The sequence below is a fragment of the Strongylocentrotus purpuratus genome, unplaced genomic scaffold (assembly GCF_000002235.5).
Source record: "Strongylocentrotus purpuratus isolate Spur 01 unplaced genomic scaffold, Spur_5.0 spur5_scaffold_16, whole genome shotgun sequence".
In the NCBI taxonomy this organism is placed as follows: Eukaryota; Metazoa; Echinodermata; class Echinoidea; order Camarodonta; family Strongylocentrotidae; genus Strongylocentrotus; species Strongylocentrotus purpuratus.
The window spans coordinates 8,135,645-8,161,346 of NW_022145601.1; the positions used below are offsets into that span (position 1 = coordinate 8,135,645).

Genomic DNA, 25,702 nt, shown 5'->3' on the forward strand with positions numbered 1-25,702 from the left:
TACGTGCGTTCTTCGTACCACATCACATGTACAACGTAGCTATACCGCGTACCGTCGATACCAGCGCATATATTTACGATCTGGCGAAATAAAAAATACAGGAACTCTTCAGACTTTTGTTTGATCTTTCCCCTGATATTGGAGTGAATTTTTCAACATGCTTCCTGCGAGAAAAGCTGTCGGTCTCGGACTGTTAAACAGAATTCTCTCGACGTAAGTCACCAACTAGATCTAGATCTATAAAGCATGCGTGCACTAAACAGCTAAGTCAGTGAAGTCAGTAAGATAGTGCAGTAGATCTAGAGTCTATACAGACTACAGTACTCAGTAGAAGTGAATGCTGAATATTTACTAGGCCTAGACGTGAAACAGCGGCCAGCGGAGTGGCATTTTAAAATTGTTATTGTTTATTTCTGTAAATGGTGACTTAACATACAACTTTAGTAACACAATGTTATGCAAATAAATAACATCACAGTCATGATCGATCCGGAAGTCGTTATTTTTTTTGCAGTCTCCATATTTTGTTCTGCTCTTTCTCTCCTGTTTTTTCTCTTTCCCCCCACTCTCTGTCTGGTATTCAGTGGTATTAGTTATTACTTTTCTACTTTCTCTTCTGTCTTCTCCCTAATTCTCTTCTCCATCTCTCTATCTGGCATTAAATGCTATTACTTTATGATGCAGTTAATGCCTAGATTACATTTGGCCTGCGATAAATCTATGGAGCCTGTATCCTGCCTGTATCCCCTTTTCCGTGTGGCCCCCGCCTTTATGATTTTGTTTCGCAGGAAGTTATACAAATTTGAAAAATCGTTAGCCCGTAGCCCGTAGACATATGTCGTAGGTGGCACTGCACATTCCCTGCAAGGGCATCGCACTGAGGCCTCGCGCTGATCGTGCAGCAAACACACAATTTTTCGGTGAACATGGGGGCAAAAAAACGCCCAAAACAGCACGCGGGTGCACAGTCACTGCACCTTCCCCTGAGGGCCAATACAAGAAATGGCAAGATAATGTAAACACAAACATCGTAGCCCGTAGCCTCCTACGATACCCCCCAAAACACATGAAAAATCGTACGGCGCCCAGGGCGAATGTAATCTAGGTATTGTCACTTCTGTCTCATTTTAATTTTTTTAAACAAATATGTGAGTTTATTCTACGTTGTATCAAGATGTCTGTGCCTCCGATCAGGTTTGAGAAGGAAGGCCTATTGGCCATGGACATTAAGTTGACCTGTTCCTTGTAGGCTACCTGGTCCATTGCGCAAGCGTCAAATTATTGTATTCATTTCATTCACTATGTCCTATGGATATGGTGTTTCCTGGTTTTGTTTGATTGTTTCTTTTGAAAGTGCCAAATAAATAATAATAATAATAATAATGATTGAATCGTATGGAAGGCGATCACGTCTTCTCTTCTACATGAGAGATGAATGGAAACTAATATGGTGTTGTAGATACATGAATCCCACATACACATGATACATATACATGTACAGGGCCATCATGTCATTGATAGAATATTATCACTAAAGATAGACATGCATGCTAGATCGACTAGATAGATGAATGTTTAAATGAGGACACAATTTCACATGCATGACATTGACAAGAATCACTGTTTTAAACCCTGATTCTGTTGGTTATGATGCATCATTAATGGATAATGATCTATAACCCCGTAATAAAGCTTAACCAATATAAGAAATCTGAAATTGTCAACCAATATGATCAGATGATCATGGCAAAAAGTATAAACAACAACAATTATGTGGGTTTATTAATTTGATTACGGTAGACAGAAGTACATGTAACCATCTGGTAGTGGTATGGGAAATTGTAGATAAGCCTTTGCCAAATTGTCATTCCATTTCATTATTCCGATAGAGCGTACATGTACCTGTATCTCCATGAGGTGTATTTAAACCTGATAATTTTATTTTACTGTCACAATGAACATAAGTTAAAGGCAAAGTTCAAAAATCAATACCTAGTTTCTCATTTGGATTTTTTAAAAATCTAGCACAGTAGGAGGAGGGGGTTGTTATTTGAGATCTCAAATTGTTTCTGGTCATAGAAATGCTGTTGGGTCAATTTCAACACAAACTTTGTTACCGGTAATTCAATTTTATTTTACATCCAATACGGAGGCTTAAAACAAGGTAAAATTTGCAGAAAGATCATTTTTGTCAACTTCATTGTCTATGTCTAGATGTCAGAAGATTTTTATTTATTTGATTTCAATACGAAAATGGCAATAACAAACATATCGAGGAGTGCGGAATAAGAATGGAGGATGGGACGAGAAACCAGGAATATTACTATTTTGCCTTATCTTGTCAATAACGTTCAACTTTTCTTTTCTGCAGGAGCAAGTCGAGACTATCACAGCACGTTGCACCGGCCAGCAGCTTTACTGCCGTAAATGAGCCGATCCTAGACTATGCGCCTGGCAGCTCTGAAAGGAAAGCAGTCGAAGAAGTGAGTTTAGAAGTTTCACAAAGATCAGTTGAACTTATCTCTAAGTTGGACTTAACAATTATGGAAAGCCATTAGCATTTCTGAAATGTTTTGTAAAAGTTATTTTAAGAGGCATAAAATGTTGATTCAAATCATTCATATTTTCTATTATCAAGGAGATTTCATGTTCTTGATGTGGAAATTATGAAAAGTCTAAAATACTTCAATTTTTGCATTTGGAAATATTTAATTTTAAGGCTACAAATGGCTCTGCATAATTTTTAAGTCCAACTTAGAGTTAAGTTCAACTTAGGATCTTTGTTGCACACCCCCTGACATTGCACACCATGGAAATCATGCTGGAATTACTATTCCTTGCTCTATCAAAGTAATATGTGTGAATTTGGTGATCAGATTATAGGAAAGGCTTCAAAGTTTCAAAACTGTAGCATCTACCGGTATTGTTTATTTTCGTTAGCAGCAACAGTACTAAAGTTACATTTACAGTCTACTGCATCTGCCCCACACTTTATCTTCATCAACGATTTATTCAATTTTACAGATACTCTGTGAATTAGATACAATATGGTGAGATACAATATATTTTTCCTGTTGATTGTATTAAAGTTACGGAGCCCTGGCCATTTAACTCTTTTTTTTTTTATAAAAGTTTCTTTATTTAACATAGTGTCTTTCCAGGCAAAAGTAACAGATCAAATCACTTTGCAGGACAAACATATTCCAGTTCTCTTATTTTGACTCATTAACTTTAAGGATAGTCAATAGATAGATTTAGGACAGAGATTACTAAAGAATGGGTTTTTGCTGTATTTATTCCCAATATAGGGATCAGCCACAGGATTGACATAGAAAGAAAGAAAGAAATGCCAACAATTTGTACAATATCACACTGTGATGTGCTGTGCATGACTGTATCTATATGCAATTTATGACACCAACATGTAGTACATTTTATTTTGAAAAGAATATCATTGAGAATTTGAGATACAATGCTTTGTACATTGTATATTTTTTCTGTTGTAATTCCAGAGTTTAATTATTTTGTCAGCTGATCCGTAATGAGTTTACCACGTCAAGTGAAGGAACTGGAACTGAGTAAATTCCGCTCCAGGCACCCAGGGTTTGAATATAAACGATAGTTAGTTTAAAGGGATTGGGTAACTTTGTCTCAGATTCTGAAACAATATCCTGGATTTAGCTCATGCTGCAATGACTTTAGTTTAGGTCAGTCAGGAACCCCATGACTTTTACAAGCTGATCGCCTGTCTGATTATCAAGATATTTATGATTGGAAATCAAAATTTCATTTTTCATTTTCCTAATGGTTTTTTATAACACTACAGTCTATTGGGGAAAATGAGTATGGTAAAACCAGTCACTCAAAGATCTTTCCTTTTTTGAAGCACTTCATGATCATTTTGAAGCCCAATTTTTGTTAGGGCTTCAATATTACACCGTATCACGGACACTATACCACATACATGTACACTGTAGGGCCATGCATTATCAGATTTAACATTGTTAAACGATGCTTTTGATATGATGGCCTTAGTCTGCCAGGAAGGGGTAGCAGGAGAATTCATACGGTATCTGATGCTCCTATAAGCTGTTTATAAAGGTGGATTATAAAACCTGGTTTAACATACCGGTAGTCCACTGCTTATATTATAATTATAATTAATATTCTTTAAGAATTACTGCAATTTTGTAATAAATGAAGCGACACAATCAGTTATGCGAATCAAAATGAAATAATAACATAATGATGACATAATGACCTGATTTTTGTTTGTTAATTTTAAAAAATTGAATCACAGAATTGTGAATTTTTACTGGATGAAAATGAAAAGGTCTAGAATTGAAATCAATCAAAAAAGGTCCTCAAACAAAACACACTAGCCATGTATTCTATGCTTTCTGTTAAGTGAAATTTTACTGAAACTGTGCTTGCTAAAAATATGATTTAAATGTGCAATGAATGTAGAGGTGTTGTGGTCGAGTGGACACATCGCCGGACTGTCGTTCACAAGGTCCGCGGTTCGAGTCCCGCCGCCGCACTAATGTCCTTTGGCAAGACATTGATCTACATTTGCCACACTCCACCCAGGTGAAGTAAATGGGTACCTGGTAGGAATTTATTCCTTGAAACGCAGCGCGCGTAACAGCTGCACTGCTAAAGCCAGGGTAATCATGCTGCATTATTGTAGAGCGCTTAGAGACTGTCTTCTGATAAAGTAAGTGTTAGGCGCTATGTAAGCAAGGATAATTATTATTATTATATAGGAATCAAAATCATAAAAGTTCCCAGTCAAGAAGAGATTGTATGAAGGGGTGACCAAAGTTCACGGACATTTTAGAACATATTACAAAATGTGATATTTGATCTATGATTTCTCATATTATACACATATTTATTTTTTTCAATTATTACCTAATAGACGGCAAAGTTTTTTACTACAAATTTGTTCAAATAGAAAATGCATCGTCGAAGGATGTCGGAGATATCGCGATCTATAAATTTGATGTCCGATCGTGTGTGCGCGCTGCATAAAAAAAAGTCATAAAAACAACGAGGCCTAAGTTCACGCACGGGGGTTTACAGTTGATTTATCAAAAAAAGCGATCCATCAAAAATAAGGTAATATCATAATTTGCAAGACAAGATATCATACAATCAGTTGGTACCACTTTTAACTTACAATTTTGAGAAAATCTGCTCTCAAATTGAAGATTTTCAGACCCTTATCGGTAAGTTGATAATTTTTCGGAACGGACGCAAAAGATTGCAAAATTTGCCGATCTTTTGTCAATATTTTCACAATTTCGTACCCAATTCCAAAGAAAATTTCAATTCTAGGTAATTTTATGTTCCTCTTTCCATTGGTGATATCAGATTTTCGAAATCTTACTGATTTTTCGAGATAGCGAACTTAGGTCTAGCGCGAACTTTGGTCACACATCCATAACCCTAGCCAGCAGCCCCCTTCCACCTCCCCCTCTTTCGCTGGAAAGCGATTTTCTTCCAAAAGTACATGAATGTTGGTCATCACTGGCTCAACCCCCACCCTCCCCCACTCTCCCCCACCCTCCCCCACCCTCCCCCACCCTCACCCACCACAACACTAAGGTTGAGATACATGTATACCTTTTGTTAGGATGTCTAATTGATGGTTTTCATCATCTATTTCAGTCTCTGAAGAGGAGATGGGGAACTCAAGAAGACATTCCCTGTGTGATCGGAGGAAAGGAGATCTTTACTGGAAACACAGAAACAGAAGTAGCGGTAAGTCTCCAATTGCATTCTTACGATAAGGCCCCGTAATGAACTCAGGATGTATCATGGACTCTCATATTTTGTTGTCAAGTAGATGATTGTTCTTCTTTACCTGCCATGTCCTGAGACGTTGGGTACCATGGAATGCCACAATTCATTCTCCCCGAGATCAATTCCACTTTCAGAAATCCCACTCCTTAAGCTACTCATCCACGGAATCCTCCTTCTACCCCTTCTGCTTCTCCCCTCAATTCTTCCAGTCAGTGCAAGATTTTCCAAACCATTCCCTGTAGAAGATGGTTACATTTTAATCTTTTCAGAGGTTTTGTACCTTTAGTATTATCCATTGTTTTATTTCATATTCATGTTTTTTTATTTCATGCATGTTATAACCTTTATTCAGCCTGTGGTTGTTCTCCAACATGTCCGTGGACAAAATAAAAAAAAACAAAAAACTACAGTCTACATGTAACAATAAATGTTGCTTGTATTGCCATTATCACTAATATAAAGAAATGCTCTTGTGCTCTTAAAGAACAAAATTATAAGAGACAACAAATAGGTTATTATAGGAAATGAATAAGTTTTTTGTGACATTGTGAGTGTAGGTAGACCACCAAACAGTCAGATTAATTCAAACAGGAAAAGATTTTGACCTTTTTCTATCTACACTGTATAGGACTAGTGTAATAATTAGGAGAGAAAGTAGTTCTGTGTCTAGAATCAGAAGAAAAAAAAACTGGGGGTTTGCAAAAGATTCTTTAACTTGTTCCCTTTCCAACACATTTTGTACCAGGTCAACTGTATCTATCTGCCTCTACTCTGTGTACTTTCACAGGTCATATATTAACTATGTATTGTTGTCTTTTTTTTCTTTTTCCACAGCCTTTTGATCATCAGCACGTGCTTTGCAAAGTACATTATGCTGACAAGGTAAGTCCGTTTTCAGTTTGAACCCTTTTGTGATAAACATTCCACATTTCGTGGTTTGGCTCAATAACTTTTTATTCAAAGACCTAAGTAGTATGACAGATGCATGAGTAATTGACAAAATTTCTGCACACACCGTGGTTTTTTTTGCCCGACGATATTGCTTTTGATGCCAGGAATTAATAAAAAAGTAGAATTAGCTCGAAAATTATTAAATTGGCAACATGTAAACAGATTCAAAATCATTGTTTTTCCGTCCAACTTTTCAACAACATACAAGCCTACAAGACACATTACATTTTATTTTCACAATGTACATTGTAGCACTACAAGAAATATATTATTATTGCCAATTTGAAGAACAATATGTGATCAATTTAATCCTAAAAATAAATCCTGTCCTAAAAGGGTTAGAGATAAAGTCCAGTACTGGTACGAGAACCCATTTTGAGTTTCTAGAGTTCTAAGAACTTTTCAGAGTGTAATTGCTCACTACACCTGTGTACCAGTTATTTTCTCCCCCTTGTTTTGTAGTACTAGTATACACTAGCGTATTTGAAGGAGAGCAAAAAGGCAATTTGCCCCCTCCCCCCTCCCCAATCCCCCTAAAAAACAACCTGCAGCCAAATCTTATGGTTAGCAGGTATTACAAGGAACTATATGGTCAGGTTACACATGGGAATGCACAACACATTCTCAAAAGATTTATCTTTATTCCAACATAAGTCACTATCATCGATATCCCCCACCCCCCCCCCCCCTGCACACACATACTGTAACTCCAACCAGGGCCCCAAAACATGTTTTTTTTTTACTGAACCACGTTCGGGTCACTGTAATCTAGTATGAATCGTCGTTCCTTAATTAGTTGAGGTCTGTGAACGTCACTGCTGGTGCTGGTACACATTGGGTCTAGCTGTCGAGGACTATGATACTGATATTGCATTCCTAGACATGTATACTGTTACCCATCACACACGGTTCACAGTGTCATGTGACTCTCCATATACTCTCCATAAAGTATACAGGGGGTCATGCAAGGCTGGTAACTTCAAGATAAAGTCAACTACCAGTCATGTGATTACATTATGAAAGAAAATTGAAGTAATTAAGCAAGGATTATAAGAACTGATCAAAACGTAAAGAAATTGTAACAAATGATACGTTGTATAAAATATTCATATTTCTGACTTGCACATGAGTATGATACTGGCCCTGATTTTGTAGGTTAAAAATAATAAAATATTTAAAATAAGAAAAACTATGGCTACATGTATAGGCTCGTGAAAGTGAAGGAAATACTGTTATCCACCAGGCTAAGTTTTTAGGACAATAATGTCATTTGATTACCAGACATATATGCGGTGTGTCATGCTAATGGTGACTAAAGTGCATGAGTGATTGAGCTCCCGGCTTATGTGATCAGCTGGGGGGGGGGGGGGGGGGGGGTGTTTCACAAAGATCCTAAGTGGAACTTAACTCTAAGTTTGACGTGAACTTTATGAAGAGCTATTTGTAGCCTTAAAATAAAATATATTCAAAAGCAAAAATGGAAGCATTTTAGACTTTTCATAAATGCCACATCAAGAACATGAAATCTCCCTGATAATAGAAAATATGAATGATTTGAATCAACATTTGATGCCTTTTAAAATAACTTTTACAAAATATTTTCATAGATGCTAACAGCTTTCCATAACTGTTAAAGGGGAAGTCCACCCTGAAATTAAGTTAGTTTTAGTTAGTTATTAAGTTAGTTTTAGAGTAGAAAAATGAGAGAAACAAGTCAGTGAAAGTTTGAGCAAATTCCGATTAAAAATAAGGAAGTTGCTCAGTACTAAAAAAACCTAAAATTTTCATTTTCCCTCAAGAAAAATTTCAACCATACATGCACCCTAAATATAATAATTGCAAATATGTTTCTATACTCCCCCTGCAAGGAACAAATATATATTCCGTCATCAATAACGAAGAAAATATGATTTTATGGAATATTATGCACAAAGCAAATGAAGGAGAGCTCGTATAATAAGTCACAGAGTTGCCAATTTGTATTTGATTGATCACAACTTCAATAATTCATAACTTTCTTATTTTCATTCAGAATTTGCTCAAACTTTCACTCACCTGATTTTCTTATTATTTTGCCTCTATCGAAACAACTTATTTTGGGGGTGGACTTTCCCTTTAAGTCCAACTTAGAAATAAGTTCAACTTCGAATCTTTGTTAAACACCCCCTAGAAATGAGTAATAGAGTATTTTCTGTACGTACCGGTGTGTATGTCTAGGGTTTTAAAAAGCAAATGAAATACCAGTATATTTAATTGTGGCCTGCTGCAATTATATGTTTCAAGTGATCCATATGTATTATGTAACATAGCTTTGCTGCAACATGTATTTCAGCTCAAATGCAGAATGCCTACCAAGCTTCAGTAAAGTGTATTTGGGTTTGGTTCAGGCTTATGGCTAGGATTATAAGGTTAAGGTTAGGATTCAGTTCATAGTTAGGGTCAAGGTTAGGGTTAGGGTCAAGGTGTTGGGCCAGGGTTAGGGCTACTTGTGTGGTGTAGTTACTGCAGTTATTCCTAAATTTGTTTTTGTTTACCTGTACACTGCTATACCAGCATGTATTTGGAAATCAAATTCATACTGCATAACACCAACTTGCAGATCTTAAATGCCACAAGCTTGAGTACTTGAAAATATACTACTCAGTGTATGCCTTTTATGCTGAAATCTATGATGGCAAATAATGATAAAAGTCACATTTGTATAACGCTTATTACTACTTTTCTAAGCCCTTTACATCGTAATTATCATTACCTTAATCATTGGATTAATTGCTTATCCACAGATGATAGTGCACATGCTCTGCTCCTTGGGGAGTATTCCAGCCAGGGGCCAGGCGACACATGCCAATCCAACAAAATTAACGTTAATAACCGCTACGATGCTTGAGTTGGTTGGGGACATTAATCCTGGTATCTCACAAGATATAACCTATAGACTCTTTAATATACCGGTAAGGCCACCTCAAGTTGGAGGTTTACAACCATTAAAAGACCATAGTAGAAGGAATTGTTGTATGCATCTTGAGCACCCCTTAGGCCAAGGTTAGATATGAAAGCATTATAGATGTAGACCTTGTCATTTTCAGATGGTGAACTTGCTGCCTTGAAGATCCCTTGGTGTGGATACGTTCATAATCTAAAGGATAATTTTATCTTTTCCAGATGGTGATTGAGACGGCCATCAAAACGGCGCTGGAGGCCAGAGATGAATGGGATAGGAGACCGCTGCAGGAGAGGGTTGCTATTCTTGTGAAGGCTGCAGATCTGGCTTGTGGTAAATACAGAGCGGAGCTTGCCGCTAGCTGTATGATGGGACAGGTAATTCAAAGTCTTTAAAGGCAGGGTAGTTTTGATTTGATTTGATTTGATTTATTGGTTTCTGCATCTTTTTTTTTCTTTTTTCATCATACATTTTCATGAACATAATATGGTTTGATACAATATTTTAAGTGTATATAATTTTATACGGATAATGAACAAATTTAAACAAATATATTGAATGCATAATTAACGTACATTCGATGCAGGAGGGCTACAGAAATAAGCAAAGTAGCTTGACGTGCCCGCAGCCCTCAACTTAGATATAACAACAATAACAAATACAAATAGAAAAGACTGACTTGCAGAGAAGAAAAGGAAAGGGGAGAGAAGGAGCGTTGGTAATAACACAATAATTCTCGTACATCTGCTGATTAAATGCAGGTTCATTCATAAAATGGCTAAACGATGCTAGGTCATTTTACCGACATCGTTACCATTGCTGTGGATAATTATCTTCAATACACCAGTTTACGGTTAGGGGCACCATTTTAATTGGCTTCGAAAACAAAGCCAATGACCTAGAGTTCATGTATTTATGCGTAAATTAAGATTGCGCCCATGCAAATTTTTATGACATCACTGCCTACGCGCTGCGTTGCGCGCGCCATCATCATTTGCATGGGCGCAATCTTAATTTACGCATAAATACATGACCTCTAGGTCATTGGCTTTGTTTTCAAAGCAAATTAAAAAGGCGCCCATGTCTGCGCATGCGCACTGATGTAACCGTAAACTGGTGTATTGCGCCATCTCTCGGTGAAAGCGTACATGGAGCAATTTCCGGTTTTGTTAATCAGTTGGTGATGCATTGTGGGACATGGGTGTCAACACATCAGGTCATTGTAGACAGCAGATGGCAGTATATGTAAATCTGAAGTAGTGTCATTGGAATACTCTGCCTTTAAAAAAAATAATAGTTTTAAGGAATAATGTTAAATGAATATCTTCATTTGGTAACCCTTGACTGCCGAATTGCTTTGTTCCTTTAGGCTTAGTACAGGAACGTCCTGGTTCCTGCTGCCAGTGGGGTACATTAAACATTTTTTGTTTTATTCTTCATCTTTGTTATTCTCCATGTTACACTATTATTCACCAAATAACTATTTGGGTTTTGTGTGGCTCCAGTGAGACTCTCACTAAGTGGAACAGCTTTGGGAGGGGGGGGGGGGGGAGGGGGGGGGGGCACATGCCAGCCAATCAAGTGGGAAACAAAACAATAGAAGAAAAAGTGGAAAAAGAAATGAGAGAAAGGGAAAAGGAAGAATGATATTAAAGAAACCAAGGCATCTGATTACCTTCCCCACCCTCGCTCCAATCAGTAGCCTTGTAAATCTGTAATTTCATTTTCCCAGCAAGTCTGATGCCCCCTCCAATCATTCCATTTCCTCCTTCATGGGTGGACTTCTGCTACACCACCAGTAACACTTACACGTACGGTAATGCCATTTTCTTCTTCTCCGCTACACAGGCTAAGACCGTCCTCCAAGCTGAGATCGATATTGTCTGCGAGCTGGCCGACTTCTACCGCTTCCACGGACAGTACGCCCTCGACTGGTTGGAAAACTCTCAGCCCATCAGCACGTCTGAGTCGACAAACACCATCCAATGCCGAGGTCTAGAAGGTTTCGTGGCTGCCATTGCACCTTTCAACTTCACAGCCATCGGAGGCAACTTAGCTGGCACTCCTGCAATGATGGTTAGTGAGAACTCCAAGTCCCCATTTCACAAAACTTGTCATCAGTGACAAATGACAGTTTTTGGTATAAGCTACTGAAATCCTTGCTTCTGATTGGTTATCAGCAGATTTGTCACTGATTTTGTCATTGTCATTTGTCATTAAAAAAAGGCTTTGTGAAACAGGTCCCAGTAGTATTTTTCCACGCGATGTGTGGCACATCCTGCCCAAACTTAACGTGTTGGACGATGCTTAATTGGGACTAAGTGTGTCTTTCTCGTTCTTTCCAAAACAGAGAGATGCATCCATATCTTGAGGCTTATTTGCATGGAATAAATGAATCAGTTTCAAATTAGGTAATGAAACAAGATTTAATATTGTCAAAACTCAACACTTGGAAAGCTCATTTTATGACAAATTTTCAAAAAAATGGTGGTAAGGAAGGGATTGAAGGGAATAAGACACCTAAAAAGTATTAGTTTGAGAGAAACTGGGTGAAAAATGATACTGATTATTTTTATAATAGATTGAGATGCGTGGTTTGAAACAGCAATATACAAACAAGCTTATGAAACATGCAGAAAGATACATAGTAATAATGTGGGGCGGGACCGACTTCATTGATTTCTTTATCTTTCTACATGTATACTTGTTGCTTAATAGCCCCCTGTACATTTTCTAACTAAATCGTTTGGCACGTGTCAATTATTTTTACTCTTGAACATCCAGTGTAAATTTGGTTTGAGTCCATGAGAAATTATTGACCATGGTTACCAGAACTCAAGAATATCTTCAACTCTTCGTCTACCCTCAATTTAAATCCTAGTGTGGCATACTGTTTGGAGCATTATGTTCCTTACACAGTGTTTGTGTGACAAAAATCAACTACGGCAGTCAACTGTTTGTTCAATTAGTCGACAGAAGCAGGTAAAGTGTTCATTATTGATTTCTAGGGTAACGCTGTGGTATGGAAACCAAGTCCAAACTCTGTCTACTCGTCCTATGTGGTCTTCAACATCTTAAGAGAAGCAGGAGTCCCGGATGGTGTCATCAACTTTGTACCAGCCGATGGACCTGTGTTTGGAGATACGGTCACCAGCAGTCCTGACCTGGCTTGCGTCGCTTTTACTGGCAGTACTGGGTAAGTCAATGATTACTGATTTCTTACCCAGTACCGTGTAAGTTGATAATAAGAAAAGAGTAGAGTACTTTGTACTATCTGATAGACCTATGTCCAGGGACGCTGTGAATAGTAGCTCTGGGCTGGTTTGCGTTGATTTTAGTGGCAGTACTGGGTAAGTCACAAAATTGAAGTGACGAATCAATTTTATAATAGCATGTTTTGCTTTGTTTTGTTCGTCCAGTTACTGAATTATGGTGATTATTATGAGACGAAGAGGTAGACATCTGGCGCTTTATAAGTCAGCGGAGTAAACTCTACTCTCTATTAAAGTCGGGGTGTAATCCTGGACTTAGTTTTTCTCTTTGATGAATACTGGCCACTATGTTTATTTATTATTTTATCAAGGCTCGGTATGGTGTTTTGTCAAGGAGAGGATCCATTTGTCATATTTATGGTTCCCAGTACTATTTTTAATCATTTTAGAATAAAAATGAAGCAGTTGTATAATTATACATTTTTACTTGCACATATATTACAGTTTTGCTGACCTTTCTTTCATGAAGTAATTCAATCATCAAGAAAGTTGTTTACATGATTGAATATGAAGACTAGAGTTAATTGTAATTAATAATAATAATAATAGGCATTTCTAAAGTGCCATCTATCTAGAAATTCTATTCCGAGGCGCATATATTATTACCCCGGCTTTAGCCTTGCTGCCATTACAGCGCTCCAGCATTTCAAGGAATTAATTCCTGCCAGATGCCCATTTATCTCAACTGGGTCGAGTGTGGCAAATGAAGATTAATGCCTTGCCAAAGGACATTAGTGCCGTGTCGGGGATTTAACCACCACCTTTGAATTTCAAGTCAAGTGCTTACACCACTCGACTACGACAATTCTACTTTTAGAGAATTCATATCTTTCAATTGATACGTGAGAAGAAGTCTCTTCCTTAACTCTTTGTTTGCTTTGTTCGCCGATTTGCACGGACGTAGGCGTGCCAACTTCGCATTTTTGCACAGATGTATACGAGTCAATTAGACATTCATAATACCGCTCGCAGTGTGTAGCCACGCGTTGCGTTTACTATTGTTTACATTGTATACATCGCACACTTTCCGGTAAACTGTTTTTCTTCATAGTGTTACATTCGAAATTACCGTGTATTTAGCGGTTTTCTTTGGATTTTTTTTACTGATGTTACGATGGCACCTGCTGGAAAACGTCAACGTGTGTTTAGTGTAGAGGAGGCTCGAGATCTTGTTACTATGGAAGCATGGAGCATGGACTCTGATTCCGACGAATCGAGCAGTGACGAAGACTCTAGTGATAAAAGTGTTCCCTGAGAGTAGACTGATAGAATAAGAATGAATAAAAATTAATGAAAGAGCTAGAGATGACAGCAAGAAAGAGAGTAGACTGATAGAATAAGAATGAATAAAAAAAATGAAAGAAGGAGATAGAGATGACAGCAAGAAAGAGAGTAGACAGTGATAGAATAAGAATGAATAAAAATAATGAAAGAAAGAGATAGAGATGACAGCAAGAAAGAGAGTAGACTGATAGAATAAGAATGAATAAAAATTAATGAAAGAGCTAGAGATGACAGCAAGAAAGAGAGTAGACAGTGATAGAATAAGAATGAATAAAACTAATGAAAGAAAGATGTATCCTGTCTTGCCGTCATCTTTATATCTTTCTTTTATTATCTTTATTCATTCTTATGCTATCAGTGTTTACTCTCTTTCTTTCCGTCATCTCTATCTTATTATTATTATCATTTTCCTATCTATATGTACCCTATGTCTTGCCGTCATCTGTATATCTTTTTCTTATTATCTTTATTCATTATTATGCTATGAGTGTAATACTCTCTTTCTTGCCGTCATCTCTATCTCATTATTATTATCATTTTCCTATCTATATGTACCCTATGTCTTGCCGTCATCTCTATATCTTTCTCTTATTATCTTTATTCATTCTTATGCTATCAGTGTTTACTCTCTTTCTTTCCGTCATCTCTATCTCATTATTATTATCATTTTCCTATCTATAATTATGTACCCTATGTCTTGCCGTCATCTCTATATCTTTCTCTTATTATCTTTATTCATTCTTATGCTATCAGTGTTTACTCTCTTTCTTGCCGTCATCTCTATCTTATTATTATTATCATTTTCCTATCTATATGTACCCTATGTCTTGCCGTCATCTGTATATCTTTCTCTTATTATCTTTATTCATTCTTATGCTATCAGTGTTTACTCTCTTTCTTGCCGTCATCTCTATCTTATTATTATTATTATTTTCCTATCAATATGTATCCTATGTCTTGCCGTCATCTCTATATATTTCTCTTATTATCTTTATTCATTCTTGTGCTATCAGTGTTTACTCTCTTTCTTTCCGTCATCTCTATCTTTTTATTATTATCATTTTCCTATCTATATGTACCCTATGTCTTGCCGTCATCTCTATATCTTTCTCTTATTATCTTTATTCATTCTTATGCTATCAGTGTTTACTCTCTTTCTTTCCGTCATCTCTATCTTATTATTATTATCATTTTCCTATCTATATGTACCCTATGTCTTGCCGTCATCTCTATATCTTTCTCTTATTATCTTTATTCATTCTTATGCTATCAGTGTTTACTCTCTTTCTTTCCGTCATCTCTATCTCATTATTATTGTTATTTTCGTATCAATATGTATCCTGTCTTGCCGTCATCTTTATCTCTTTCTCTTATAATCTTTATTCACAGTAAAGTCCTTTCATTTCATATCACTATTTCTCTCTCATAATGTCTCTCACGTCCGTTCTCCATATTTTATTCATTGCATACTCCACTCGTCAATCATTTCTGATAATAAGCTCTCTCACAATAAAGTAAATGGAAAACAATGCAATATAGTTTATATTTTAAGATTGATTCATTCTTTCTTTGTATATCTATGGCTGTGATAAATGTACTTGAAATCAATTTTATTGAGGGGTAAAGAAGGTGAGAGAACAGATGCGGTGAACATTCATAATGAGACATTTCAATAAGATGCTGATTATGTCATGTATATCACATATAATATATTATGCCTATACCATTTTTACATGCTCATACCAGTGGGCAAAATCAATAACATTCTCTTATTTCTTATTGACTTATCATGGCACAACAAAGAAAAACATCCCCACGACGTCCCTTTTCATGCCCCGCTAAACCGGACATTGACAATAACCTGGGGTAATAGGGATTTCAATGGGCAGATTAGCCCATTGTCAAGGGTGGCTGAGCGGGGTACTTTCAAGTCTCTCCCTATTGAACTTCTTTTCTTCAACAACCTAAATACTAACCTTCTGAATTGTTAGAATACTTGAGCAAGGTATGTAAAGAAAGGTAAGAAGTCCACCTTTCTAATAGATTCGATTTGAAGATGTCTTATCATTGCTAAATAAGAAATTCTAGAGGGATAAAAAACTGCCGTAAATAAGAAAAATTAAACATTATATAATTATGATTATTATAAAAATGATAATTCAAAATATAACAAATGACGGTTCATCGAAAAGCACGTTTTCCGGTCTACAACTTTGCTGCACAATATTTTTCATCATGATCATCCAGTGAAGAGTTATAGCCTCTTGATTCAGCAGAGTCAATAAAGATTCCCTCGAAATGTGTGACCCTAAAAGAATGTGGCACAGGGGGGTTTTTTAAGTGGCGCATAAAGAGTTAAATTGTTGTTTCCCTATTTGTGCTCTCATTAGAGACATTTAATATATCTTTCTCCTCTTTTTAGAACATTTAAGAGGTTATGGCAGCAGGTCGGTGACAATCTGAACATCTACAAGACCTTCCCAAAGATTACTGGAGGTAAGATGGTTAGATCCTGCCTGATGTTTCTTCTTTATCAAAGTGCTTGTATTGTCTTTCATTGATATTTCCTTTATACATCATACCTGAGTCACACTGCCAGACCAACTCCACACCGACTCCAAACTGACCGCTTCTTGACCATTGGAGTTAATATCATTGTTTGATCAGTCTGTTATCGGTCTCGTTGGTGTGTCTGTGGCAGAGATACCAACTAGTACAATTTTGTTGTATTTAGTACGATAATAAGAGTGAAATACAATAATATGATATCGCCTCTTGAAATACAATTTTTCATCTTTAAAAAAACAACAACAAACAAAGAAACATAACAACTGCGGAATCGCATAGAAACATGAATAAGTAAACCCTGCAACCCTGACAAAAACTTTGCTTTACAATTTTCTCATTAAATGTTTAATGGAAGAGCAAACAGTTTACTTGACCGTTCTTACCAGAAACGGAGATCGATAATATTTTCTGTGAATTCACCATGATGTATAGGGGGGACTAATCTCTAATATGTGGATGTAAATATATTTTGCTCTGTATTTTAGAGGTTTCATGCTGCTGTACGCTTCTGCCGTTACCTCCATACATTTTTTTTTGCAAGATCAAAAACACTTAAATGAATGTAAAAGTGCCCTCTAAACACTTGCATAGATGAAGGCGCAAACAGAACCCAAAACCGAACTGGTTTTTGTGATCTTGGTATTTTGTCATTCTTTATTTGTTGTTGTTGATCCTACTTCACTGGAAACCTAAAGAATACCGGTAAAGGATTTAGGGTTTATTTTATGTGTATCATCCTTTAGCTGTTACAGGTGCCCTGTAAGATACCTGTTTTATGTCTTCTCCCATCAGAATGTGGTGGCAAAAACTTCCATCTTGTCCACCCAACGGCCGACTTGGAGTCTGCCGTCGTAGGAACGCTGCGCTCTGCCTACGAGTTCGGAGGTCAGAAATGCTCTGCTTGCTCCAGAGTCTATGTCCCACAGAGTATGTGGCCTACATTCAAGGAAGGGTTGATCGAGAAGCAGAAACAAATCAAACTGGGATCAGTAAGTTGAAATTAAAAGCATATAAGGCCTACAAAAAAAGATGTTGTATTGCCCTTTGCGACTGACCCAAAAATCTTGAAATCTACGGTCGGCTTTTTAAAAAAGTTTTTTTTATTTTATTGTTTTTTAGAGAGAAAAAATATTGAAAGCATTCAAAACTGAGAAAATCAGCCCAAAGAGGGAGAAAGAAAGAAAAAAAGTTATAAAAAAAAAAAGATTTCTGACCGACCGACCCATGTATTGGCACCTAAAGTAAAGGGCAATACAACATCTGTTTTTTTAAAGGCCTAATTGTGGATACTTGTGAGGAATTTACACCGCTTGGGATATACCAGCTGTTATGTAGATCGCTGACAGTGCATTTCACTTTTACCACAGACACACCTAACAAATTGCGGTTACCACCCAAATACTTCAAAATGTCTGCCCTTGGGTGGGTAGTACATGTATATGTAAATGTTCATTCCAAGATGACCCGAATACTCTCCGATGATTGGGTTGATGTCCTGGGACTTGTTTTCTCATCTTTTTGCTGCACGTGAGATTTGTCCAAAGAAATAAAATGTTATATTGTCGCCTGAATTTTCTCCTGTTTTATTATTTGAACCCTTTATTGTCACTTTGGAAATTGGAGCTGTGTTTTATTAAATTATGTCTAATTTTGATTATGTAATTTTGTTTTGTAGCCACTGGACTTTACCTCATTCGTCTCCGCTGTAATTAACGAACCGGTAAGCGCAAGTTTTATTTTGCTTCCCAGAAATATTATTGAAAATCGTATATAACTTGTAAACAGATATACTTTGTTCATCTAGTTGTAACAGACACAAGTTAACTTCTTTTATAGAAAAAAAGCATAAAAACAGAAATTTAAGTTACAGACAATCTCCATTTTCTCCATTTTTACAGCAAGAAATTTGCTCACATTACGAAACTTTCAGTGTTGTCTAGGAGAAATCCCATCTGCAGTGGATATGTTGAAGGTATCCGACCTCGAGCGATAAGTCTTTTACTTTAATGTGTGTTCAACGTACCAGGTAGAATTAACTTAATTCACCTACAGTAATTATGATTAGACCAGGGCAGTGTTTCCCAAATATTAAGATCGACTTTAAAGGTAATACAAAGTTTTTGTTCAAATGAGTATATTGAAGGCATATGCGATCCTACAATATTCAGTGATCGTTGTCGCGGATGAAATCGAGTCTTAAGTTATGAAATTGTAAATAATAAACTCTTTATGTTGAATAGCTCCCTCACAAGGTCAAGATATTAATGAAGCTATCAAACAATGTTTCTTGACTAAAATCAACCGATTAGCTATTCCCGTTTGGAAATTATCTATCACAACTACATATTCTGAGATTTTCATGGTCGTAGCTACCATTGTACAGCCATAGGCGCTATTTGAAATTTATCAAAATTTACCGGAAGCACCGGTAAATTGTTATATTCAATTTTTCTCGAAAGCAGAAGTATTTTAGGGGCTAAATTTTCTAGTGCCTTTAAAACATCCACAGGGGCATCAAAATATATCAAAATTGTAAAGAATCACTATCCACCTAATTTTGAAAATTTCCCAAAACTTTGTATTACCTTTAAGTTGAACTTAACTATAGCAGGCCATTTATGTCACTATTTTCTTTCATCATTTACTGGCATTGGTCTTTCAAGAGACGTACCAACCGAGTTCACAAATCTACAAAATTTACATTTGTTGATAGTGATCATTATTGAAGGAAAAAATATTATCTAAAGATCATAATTGAGAGACCAATGATAAGAGCAACCAGTGACTTTACTTCTTATATTGCAGGCATTCAACAAAGTGAAAAGCTATGTGGATTATGCCAAAGGCTCACCTAATGTCACGATTCTTGCTGGTGGAACTTGTGATGACAGGTGAGTCAGAAAAGGAGACCCAAGTGAGCTTCAAAAGTAGACCAAAGTGTCAGGACCGGGCTTCTTATTTTTATTCGGGTGATACAGTCAAACCTGCTTTAGTGACCTCCTGTTTGCCAAGACCACATTTTTGATTTCCTTTGAAAATGGTTTCTCATTGAATCATGTACTAAAGGAACCTGTCTACAAAGACCACCTGTCTACAAAGGCCACTTTTTGTGTTTCCCTTGGGTGGTCGCTATAGACAGGTTTGACTGTATTAGGGTGATACTGTCAAACTTGTTTTAGACCATGTTTTTGGGTTTTCTTTGAAATTGGATTCTCATTGAAACATGTACTAAAGGAACCTGCCTGCAATAGGCAGGTTTTACTGTATACCTGGTATGGACTGTTATTAAGCATTAATAAGTACTGGTATTGATAAGTATTCAGTGTATCATGTACCTTGCAGTGGAATCCCTGTAACCCTCGGGTCTCTCCTTCCGGTATTACTAATGAGAATGTACAGGTATACCACGACATTGGGGATTCCCCTTTTCATTTATGATGAAAGAGTGCAGTGGGTTTCTTAATAAGCAAGAGACACAGGTGGTGACTCTTCTCCACATAAGGCCAACGGGTGGTATTCCTAAAAGTGGACTAACTTTAGTCCATGGTTTAATCCACCGACTAAGTATGGAAGGCCAAGTGTTCATAAGAATATGTTTTTGAATAATTTAATCTCTCACTAAATTAAAATAAATGTAATCATATAATTAATAAACAACTATAACTATGATATAATTATGTTATCATGGTAATTTAGGGACATATCAAATTATTAAAAAGTTTATTCATATGGACACTTGGCATTCTGTACTTAGTCCGTGGATTAAACTATGGACTAAATTAGTCTACTTTCGAGAAGATCACCCAATACCTCGATTTAACTCCCTATCTGAGGGGTGGTGTGGATTCCACTGTTTGCCACAATCGTATGATCAATTGCTAAGCTTTGTGTTACATGGACCTGGGGAGTGTTTCACAAAACCTTTTTTTAATGACAAATGACAAAAATTAGTGACAAATCTGCTGATAAAGATTAACCAATGTGAAATGGGGCCCTGAGGATTGTATTCAGTTTATGGGCCTAATACAGCTATGTTCATAACTCTGTAATACTTTGTAATTTATTGGACACGGAGTGAAAAAGTTGGACTTTCCCTTTCATTCTTCACAGAGTGGGTTACTACGTTGAGCCGACCCTAGTAAAGGTTTCAGTTTATATGCCTACTACAAATACGTTTATAACTCTGTAATACCTTGTAATTTATTGGACACCAAGTGAAAAAGTTGGACTTTCCCTTTCATTCTTCACAGTGGGTTACTACGTAGAGCCGTCCCTGGTGGAGGTTTCAGATTATAGGCCTACTACAATATGTTCATAACTCTGAAATACCTTGTAGTTTATTGGACCCAAGTAAAAAAAATTGGACTTTTCCTTTCATTCTACACAGAGTGGGTTACTACGTGGAGCCGGCCCTAGTAAAGGTTTCAGGTTATAGGCCTACTACAAATATGTTCATAACTCTGTAATACTTTGTAATTTATTGGACACCAAATGAAATAGTTGGACTTTCCCTTTCGATCATTCTTCACAGAGTGGGTTACTACGTGGAGCCGACCCTGGTAGAAGTTTCTGATCCGGCCGATCGCATGATGAGAGAGGAGATCTTTGGACCCGTAGTCGCTGCTTATGTTTATCCAGACGAAAAGTATGAAGACATCGTGAAATTCATCGACTCCACGTCACATTATTCCTTGACTGGTGCCCTCTTTGCCGGAGACAGGTCAGTCTTGATTTTGTTGTTGTCGCTGAAACTATGGACAGAATTTTCTACAGGTTATATTAATCACACATCTGACATGTGACCTCATATCAACAAACAAACTATCAAAACAATAACAAAAATGTTCAGAAAATTAGACAAACCTTGCAATGCTCAAGTTGTGTTGATTAACTCTCCAATGCATCAACAGGACATGCACATTGGTTTCCTTATCATCTGTTTGGAGCGAGGAGGGTGTTTACTGATATACTTTAACACAGATTTAATGCCCTTCTGAATCTGAACAGACGATATTAATGTTCATAAACTTTTAGATTTGTTCCAATAATTGTCCTCCTTATTTCACATAGTGTCAACTACTGTTCATTTATTGTACTTATTATGTGGGGGGGGGGGGGGGGGGGTTGAATCAGTTGATTGTGAGGACTTTACCGCCATAATAGAAAGTAAAAACTCAGCATGTTATTTCTTTAGTTCCAACTCCCTCTTTAATGAAGTAGCGAAATTTATGAATTTCATTAATTTGTATATATATATATATATATATATATATATATGTGTACACTAATTTATTTAGAAAATTCATTAATATGTCTTAATACGACTTATGTCTGTATAAATATTTATGTTTTTACATTGTACAAAATTCTGCAATTCAGCCATTTGGCTGCAATTGAATTTTTAATAAAACCTTTACCATTACCATTACCAAGTATTATTGATGCTTTTCCTTTCATGAACTATCATCATCTCAAACCTAGGTTACATAGCAAAACAATTAAGGAATACCATGTACATGTATTTTACAGGCTTTTTCAGAAAAAGAGAGTAATCTATGGTTTGTAACATCATTTGAAGACCAAAAAGTAGGAATCATTCCTTCAAATAAAAATGGTTGGCAGCTTTGTGGACCTACCCTCTTTATCTCCATCATCATTGCTCTATTCACTGATGTAATACTGTTGTGGTCTTTCTTCCTTTAACAGCAAAGTGATTGAGGACACATGCTCCACCCTTCGTGATACCGCTGGTAACTTCTACGTCAATGATAAGAGCACCGGGTCGGTCGTGGGTCAGCAGCCATTTGGAGGTGCAAGAAATTCAGGTAAAGTTTGCTATTTGTTTTTGGAATTCCTTGCAGGTATCATATCTTCAACATATTTCCTGTAAATATTACTTCACTGTAAAGATATTGCAAGTTTATCTTTGTGATGGTAAAATTGACTAGTGTGAAAATTTGGCATGCAGTCCAATGAACTTTTACGGCTGCTGTGATACATGCATTTACAATTTTTTCTCCCTTTTTGCTTCATGTTTACAATTTAAATGTCATTTTTATTTAAGTCTAATGATAGTAAAATATATGCATTATAATGTTGGGGGGGGGGGGGGGGGTGATTTGTCCCCTTTAACCATTTAAGGTGTAAACAATTTTATACAATTTTTTTTACATGGATCACAAATGTTGATAATAAGTTTCTAATGACGGGCAAATAATAGAAAAATAAGATAAAACCATATTTAGGAAAAAAAACGTCATGTCCATGAAATATATACCGTAAATGAATGAATAATCTCACATACGCAGAACATGACTGTTATTTTACACAAATTTTTATCAGACCTATGTAAAAATGTGGATTTCTTAAAATGTAATGATTTAAAAAATTTATTCTGAAGTGTAGAATGTACATATATGAACACGCAGATATTCTTGTTGATTCTGTTTTCGGTATCCCTTCTATTTCAGGTACAAACGACAAGCCAGGTAGCTCCCTCTATCCTCTCCGCTTTGTGTCGCCGCTTACCGTCAAAACCACCCACGCTCCTCTACGAGGATGGCGTTACGCTCACATGAATGAATAAATCAGACAAATTGGACTTTAATATCTCTTTCTGCATTTGTATTTCAATGTCATATCATGTATGGAGAGCCAAAAAAGCATCACTTTGTGTTGAAGTAAATGAGTCTGGCTTTAAATGGACGATGCCATCGACTGAAATGTGCATGCTGTTGCAAGCTGTGAGATGCCCAAACATCCATGAAAGTTTTTGTTGTGCAAATCATACATGCAGGGATGCCAATTTTCAGGCAAAAGCCCTAACTCAGGCCCTAGCAATTTATTTTCATGCCATACATGTAGTTCAGGTCTTTTTGTGTACAAAATAGCTCATTCTAGGTGATTTTCAGGCCCTCTGATCAATTCTAACTGGCATCCCTGTATATGACATATTGTAATGTTGTCTTCATGCAGACTTATCTTGATGAAAAGACATGAGATATATATATATATATATATATATCCCATTTACCGCATCATGTATTTCTAATCATACAGATCTATGTGGGTCTTTGTAATGTAAAATGTTATGTCGGTATCCAAAGATATGTGATGCAATAATAGTGTCATCTTCCCTTTCTATGTTTCTATGTCAATTGAGTCAAAAATTGATTAAGGTGGCATACTAAATGCTGCGTGGTCGTGTAGTCCACTGATTTAAGAGCTGCTAAGTGTGAAGCTGTTTATTCCGTATAAAATCCTGTAATTTGTATTGAGGAATGGACAAATCAAATGATTACCGTCATGGAATAAAAATGGTAAATTAACTTGATGCTGCCATGATTTTAATTGTTTATGTAGTTACAGAAGTATAGTAATTGTTGTGGGATGAGGAGAGTGATTATTTGTGCTCCTTAAATCACTGATGTTGGCAGGAAATGATAACCACAAGAATGAATGAACAATAGAATATTAACTTGTGATATGATGTTGGCCTTTGTGATCTGTACTCTGAGAGTACAGAATACCCTATGGTGTAAAGATATTTTCATATTTCTAAATTCTAAACAGAGAATATTGGAATGCTAGAATGATTTTTTGGCCAGTCTATACTATGTTCAGGATTATCTATGGTTAATATGAGAAAAGAGCCATCACATGACATTAAATTATCTCATATTCTTCTACGACTTGGCAACACTATCTGAACCCTACGGACAGCATATTTAATTTTTAACCCCAAAATGATACTTTTTATTCAATATTTGACATGATTTATATATGTTTAGAATAGACGCCTGTGGGAAGTTTCATAATCATGTTGTACATGTCATGCAATCATGTATTTTAAACAGTCCAATACTATAATTTTTACTCACAGAAATAAACATTTCAAATGAGATCTTCTATCATGGTAAGGCTGTTTTTTAAAGAGAAATGTAAACAGAAAGTAAAGACTTATTTTTCTTTCCACTTTTTAATTTATACTATTTTAACATTTATATCAAGATGTTTGTGATATGATTTGTGACAATTATATTTATGAAATGCAAACATGATCCTAAGTGATTCTTAATTTTACTGTATTTTGGCAATGTTTTGAGTGAGAATGCTTTATTTCTTGGGCATCCTTAAAATCCTAACAATTCTTAATGGGTTCATTACTAAAAATTGATTGGGATTATCAATCATTTTTGGAAATCTTACACACAATTCACTTCAATTATTCTTTTTATTCATCATTGTATGAAAACTACATGAAGTGGTAAAGTCTTACAAATATTAATAGAGACAAATATGGAATGATATCCGTTTTTCGTCTGACTTCTTTCTCGGCTACACAAAATGCTGCCTTCACGCCTCATAAACTAAATCAGATCTGTTTATTTTTTTGTGGGCAATACAATTTCCATGTGATTGACCTTTACCCATTACCTACTGGAAGCGGGTGGTCTCTGTATCAAGCCTATGGGAATAAGAGAACTCGGTACTCAATGAGTTAAAAAATAGAAATAGTTGGTGAAGTCAGTAAGCCTTTGGGTAATATATAGTGACTTGATATCATGACTTAAAATGCTACTACCAATATTTTGCTGAACATGAAATAATTAAATAATATACTTGATTGATGGTAATACTTGTATGTATGTGGCATCGTTATGTGTGAAATATATTTTGTCTATTAATACATAAAGATATTGCAAATTTAAGTATTATCAAGTTTGTTTTGTTTTGTGTGAAGCATTTATGAAGCCACATCAGGCATTTTCTAGTTCAGTAGTAGTGCTTTCGTGGGATGAATTTTGTTTACAGATGTCAAATACAATTTGTTTTTTGTTTTTTGGTGGGGGGGGGGGGGGGGGGTTAAATAATTCTT

General features: G+C 36.2%; 1 protein-coding gene across 1 annotated transcript; it reads left to right on the forward strand.

The window, feature by feature from the left end:
* The first annotated feature begins 40 nt into the window (after window positions 1-40).
* Window positions 41-25,535, forward strand: LOC115918675 (delta-1-pyrroline-5-carboxylate dehydrogenase, mitochondrial-like). The gene is made up of 14 exons (XM_030986696.1): window positions 41-213; window positions 2,372-2,483; window positions 5,674-5,766; window positions 6,643-6,690; window positions 9,922-10,077; window positions 11,549-11,776; window positions 12,709-12,896; window positions 16,679-16,752; window positions 17,617-17,813; window positions 18,500-18,544; window positions 19,630-19,715; window positions 21,356-21,544; window positions 22,531-22,649; window positions 23,295-25,535. Exons 1-14 carry the CDS (start codon window positions 158-160, stop codon window positions 23,408-23,410), a joined length of 1,707 nt encoding a protein of 568 aa, XP_030842556.1. The 5' UTR covers window positions 41-157; the 3' UTR covers window positions 23,411-25,535.
* The last annotated feature ends 167 nt before the right edge of the window (window positions 25,536-25,702 follow it).

Excerpts from the sequence above, each read along its gene's own strand:
- LOC115918675 (XM_030986696.1), top strand. The coding sequence starts at position 158 with ATGCTTCCTGCGAGAAAAGCTGTCGGTCTCGGACTGTTAAACAGAATT. Across the intron at positions 12,897-16,678 it reads GCTTTTACTGGCAGTACTGG|AACATTTAAGAGGTTATGGC; the intron begins GTAAGTCAATGA and ends TCCTCTTTTTAG. Across the intron at positions 21,545-22,530 it reads GCCCTCTTTGCCGGAGACAG|CAAAGTGATTGAGGACACAT; the intron begins GTCAGTCTTGAT and ends TTCCTTTAACAG.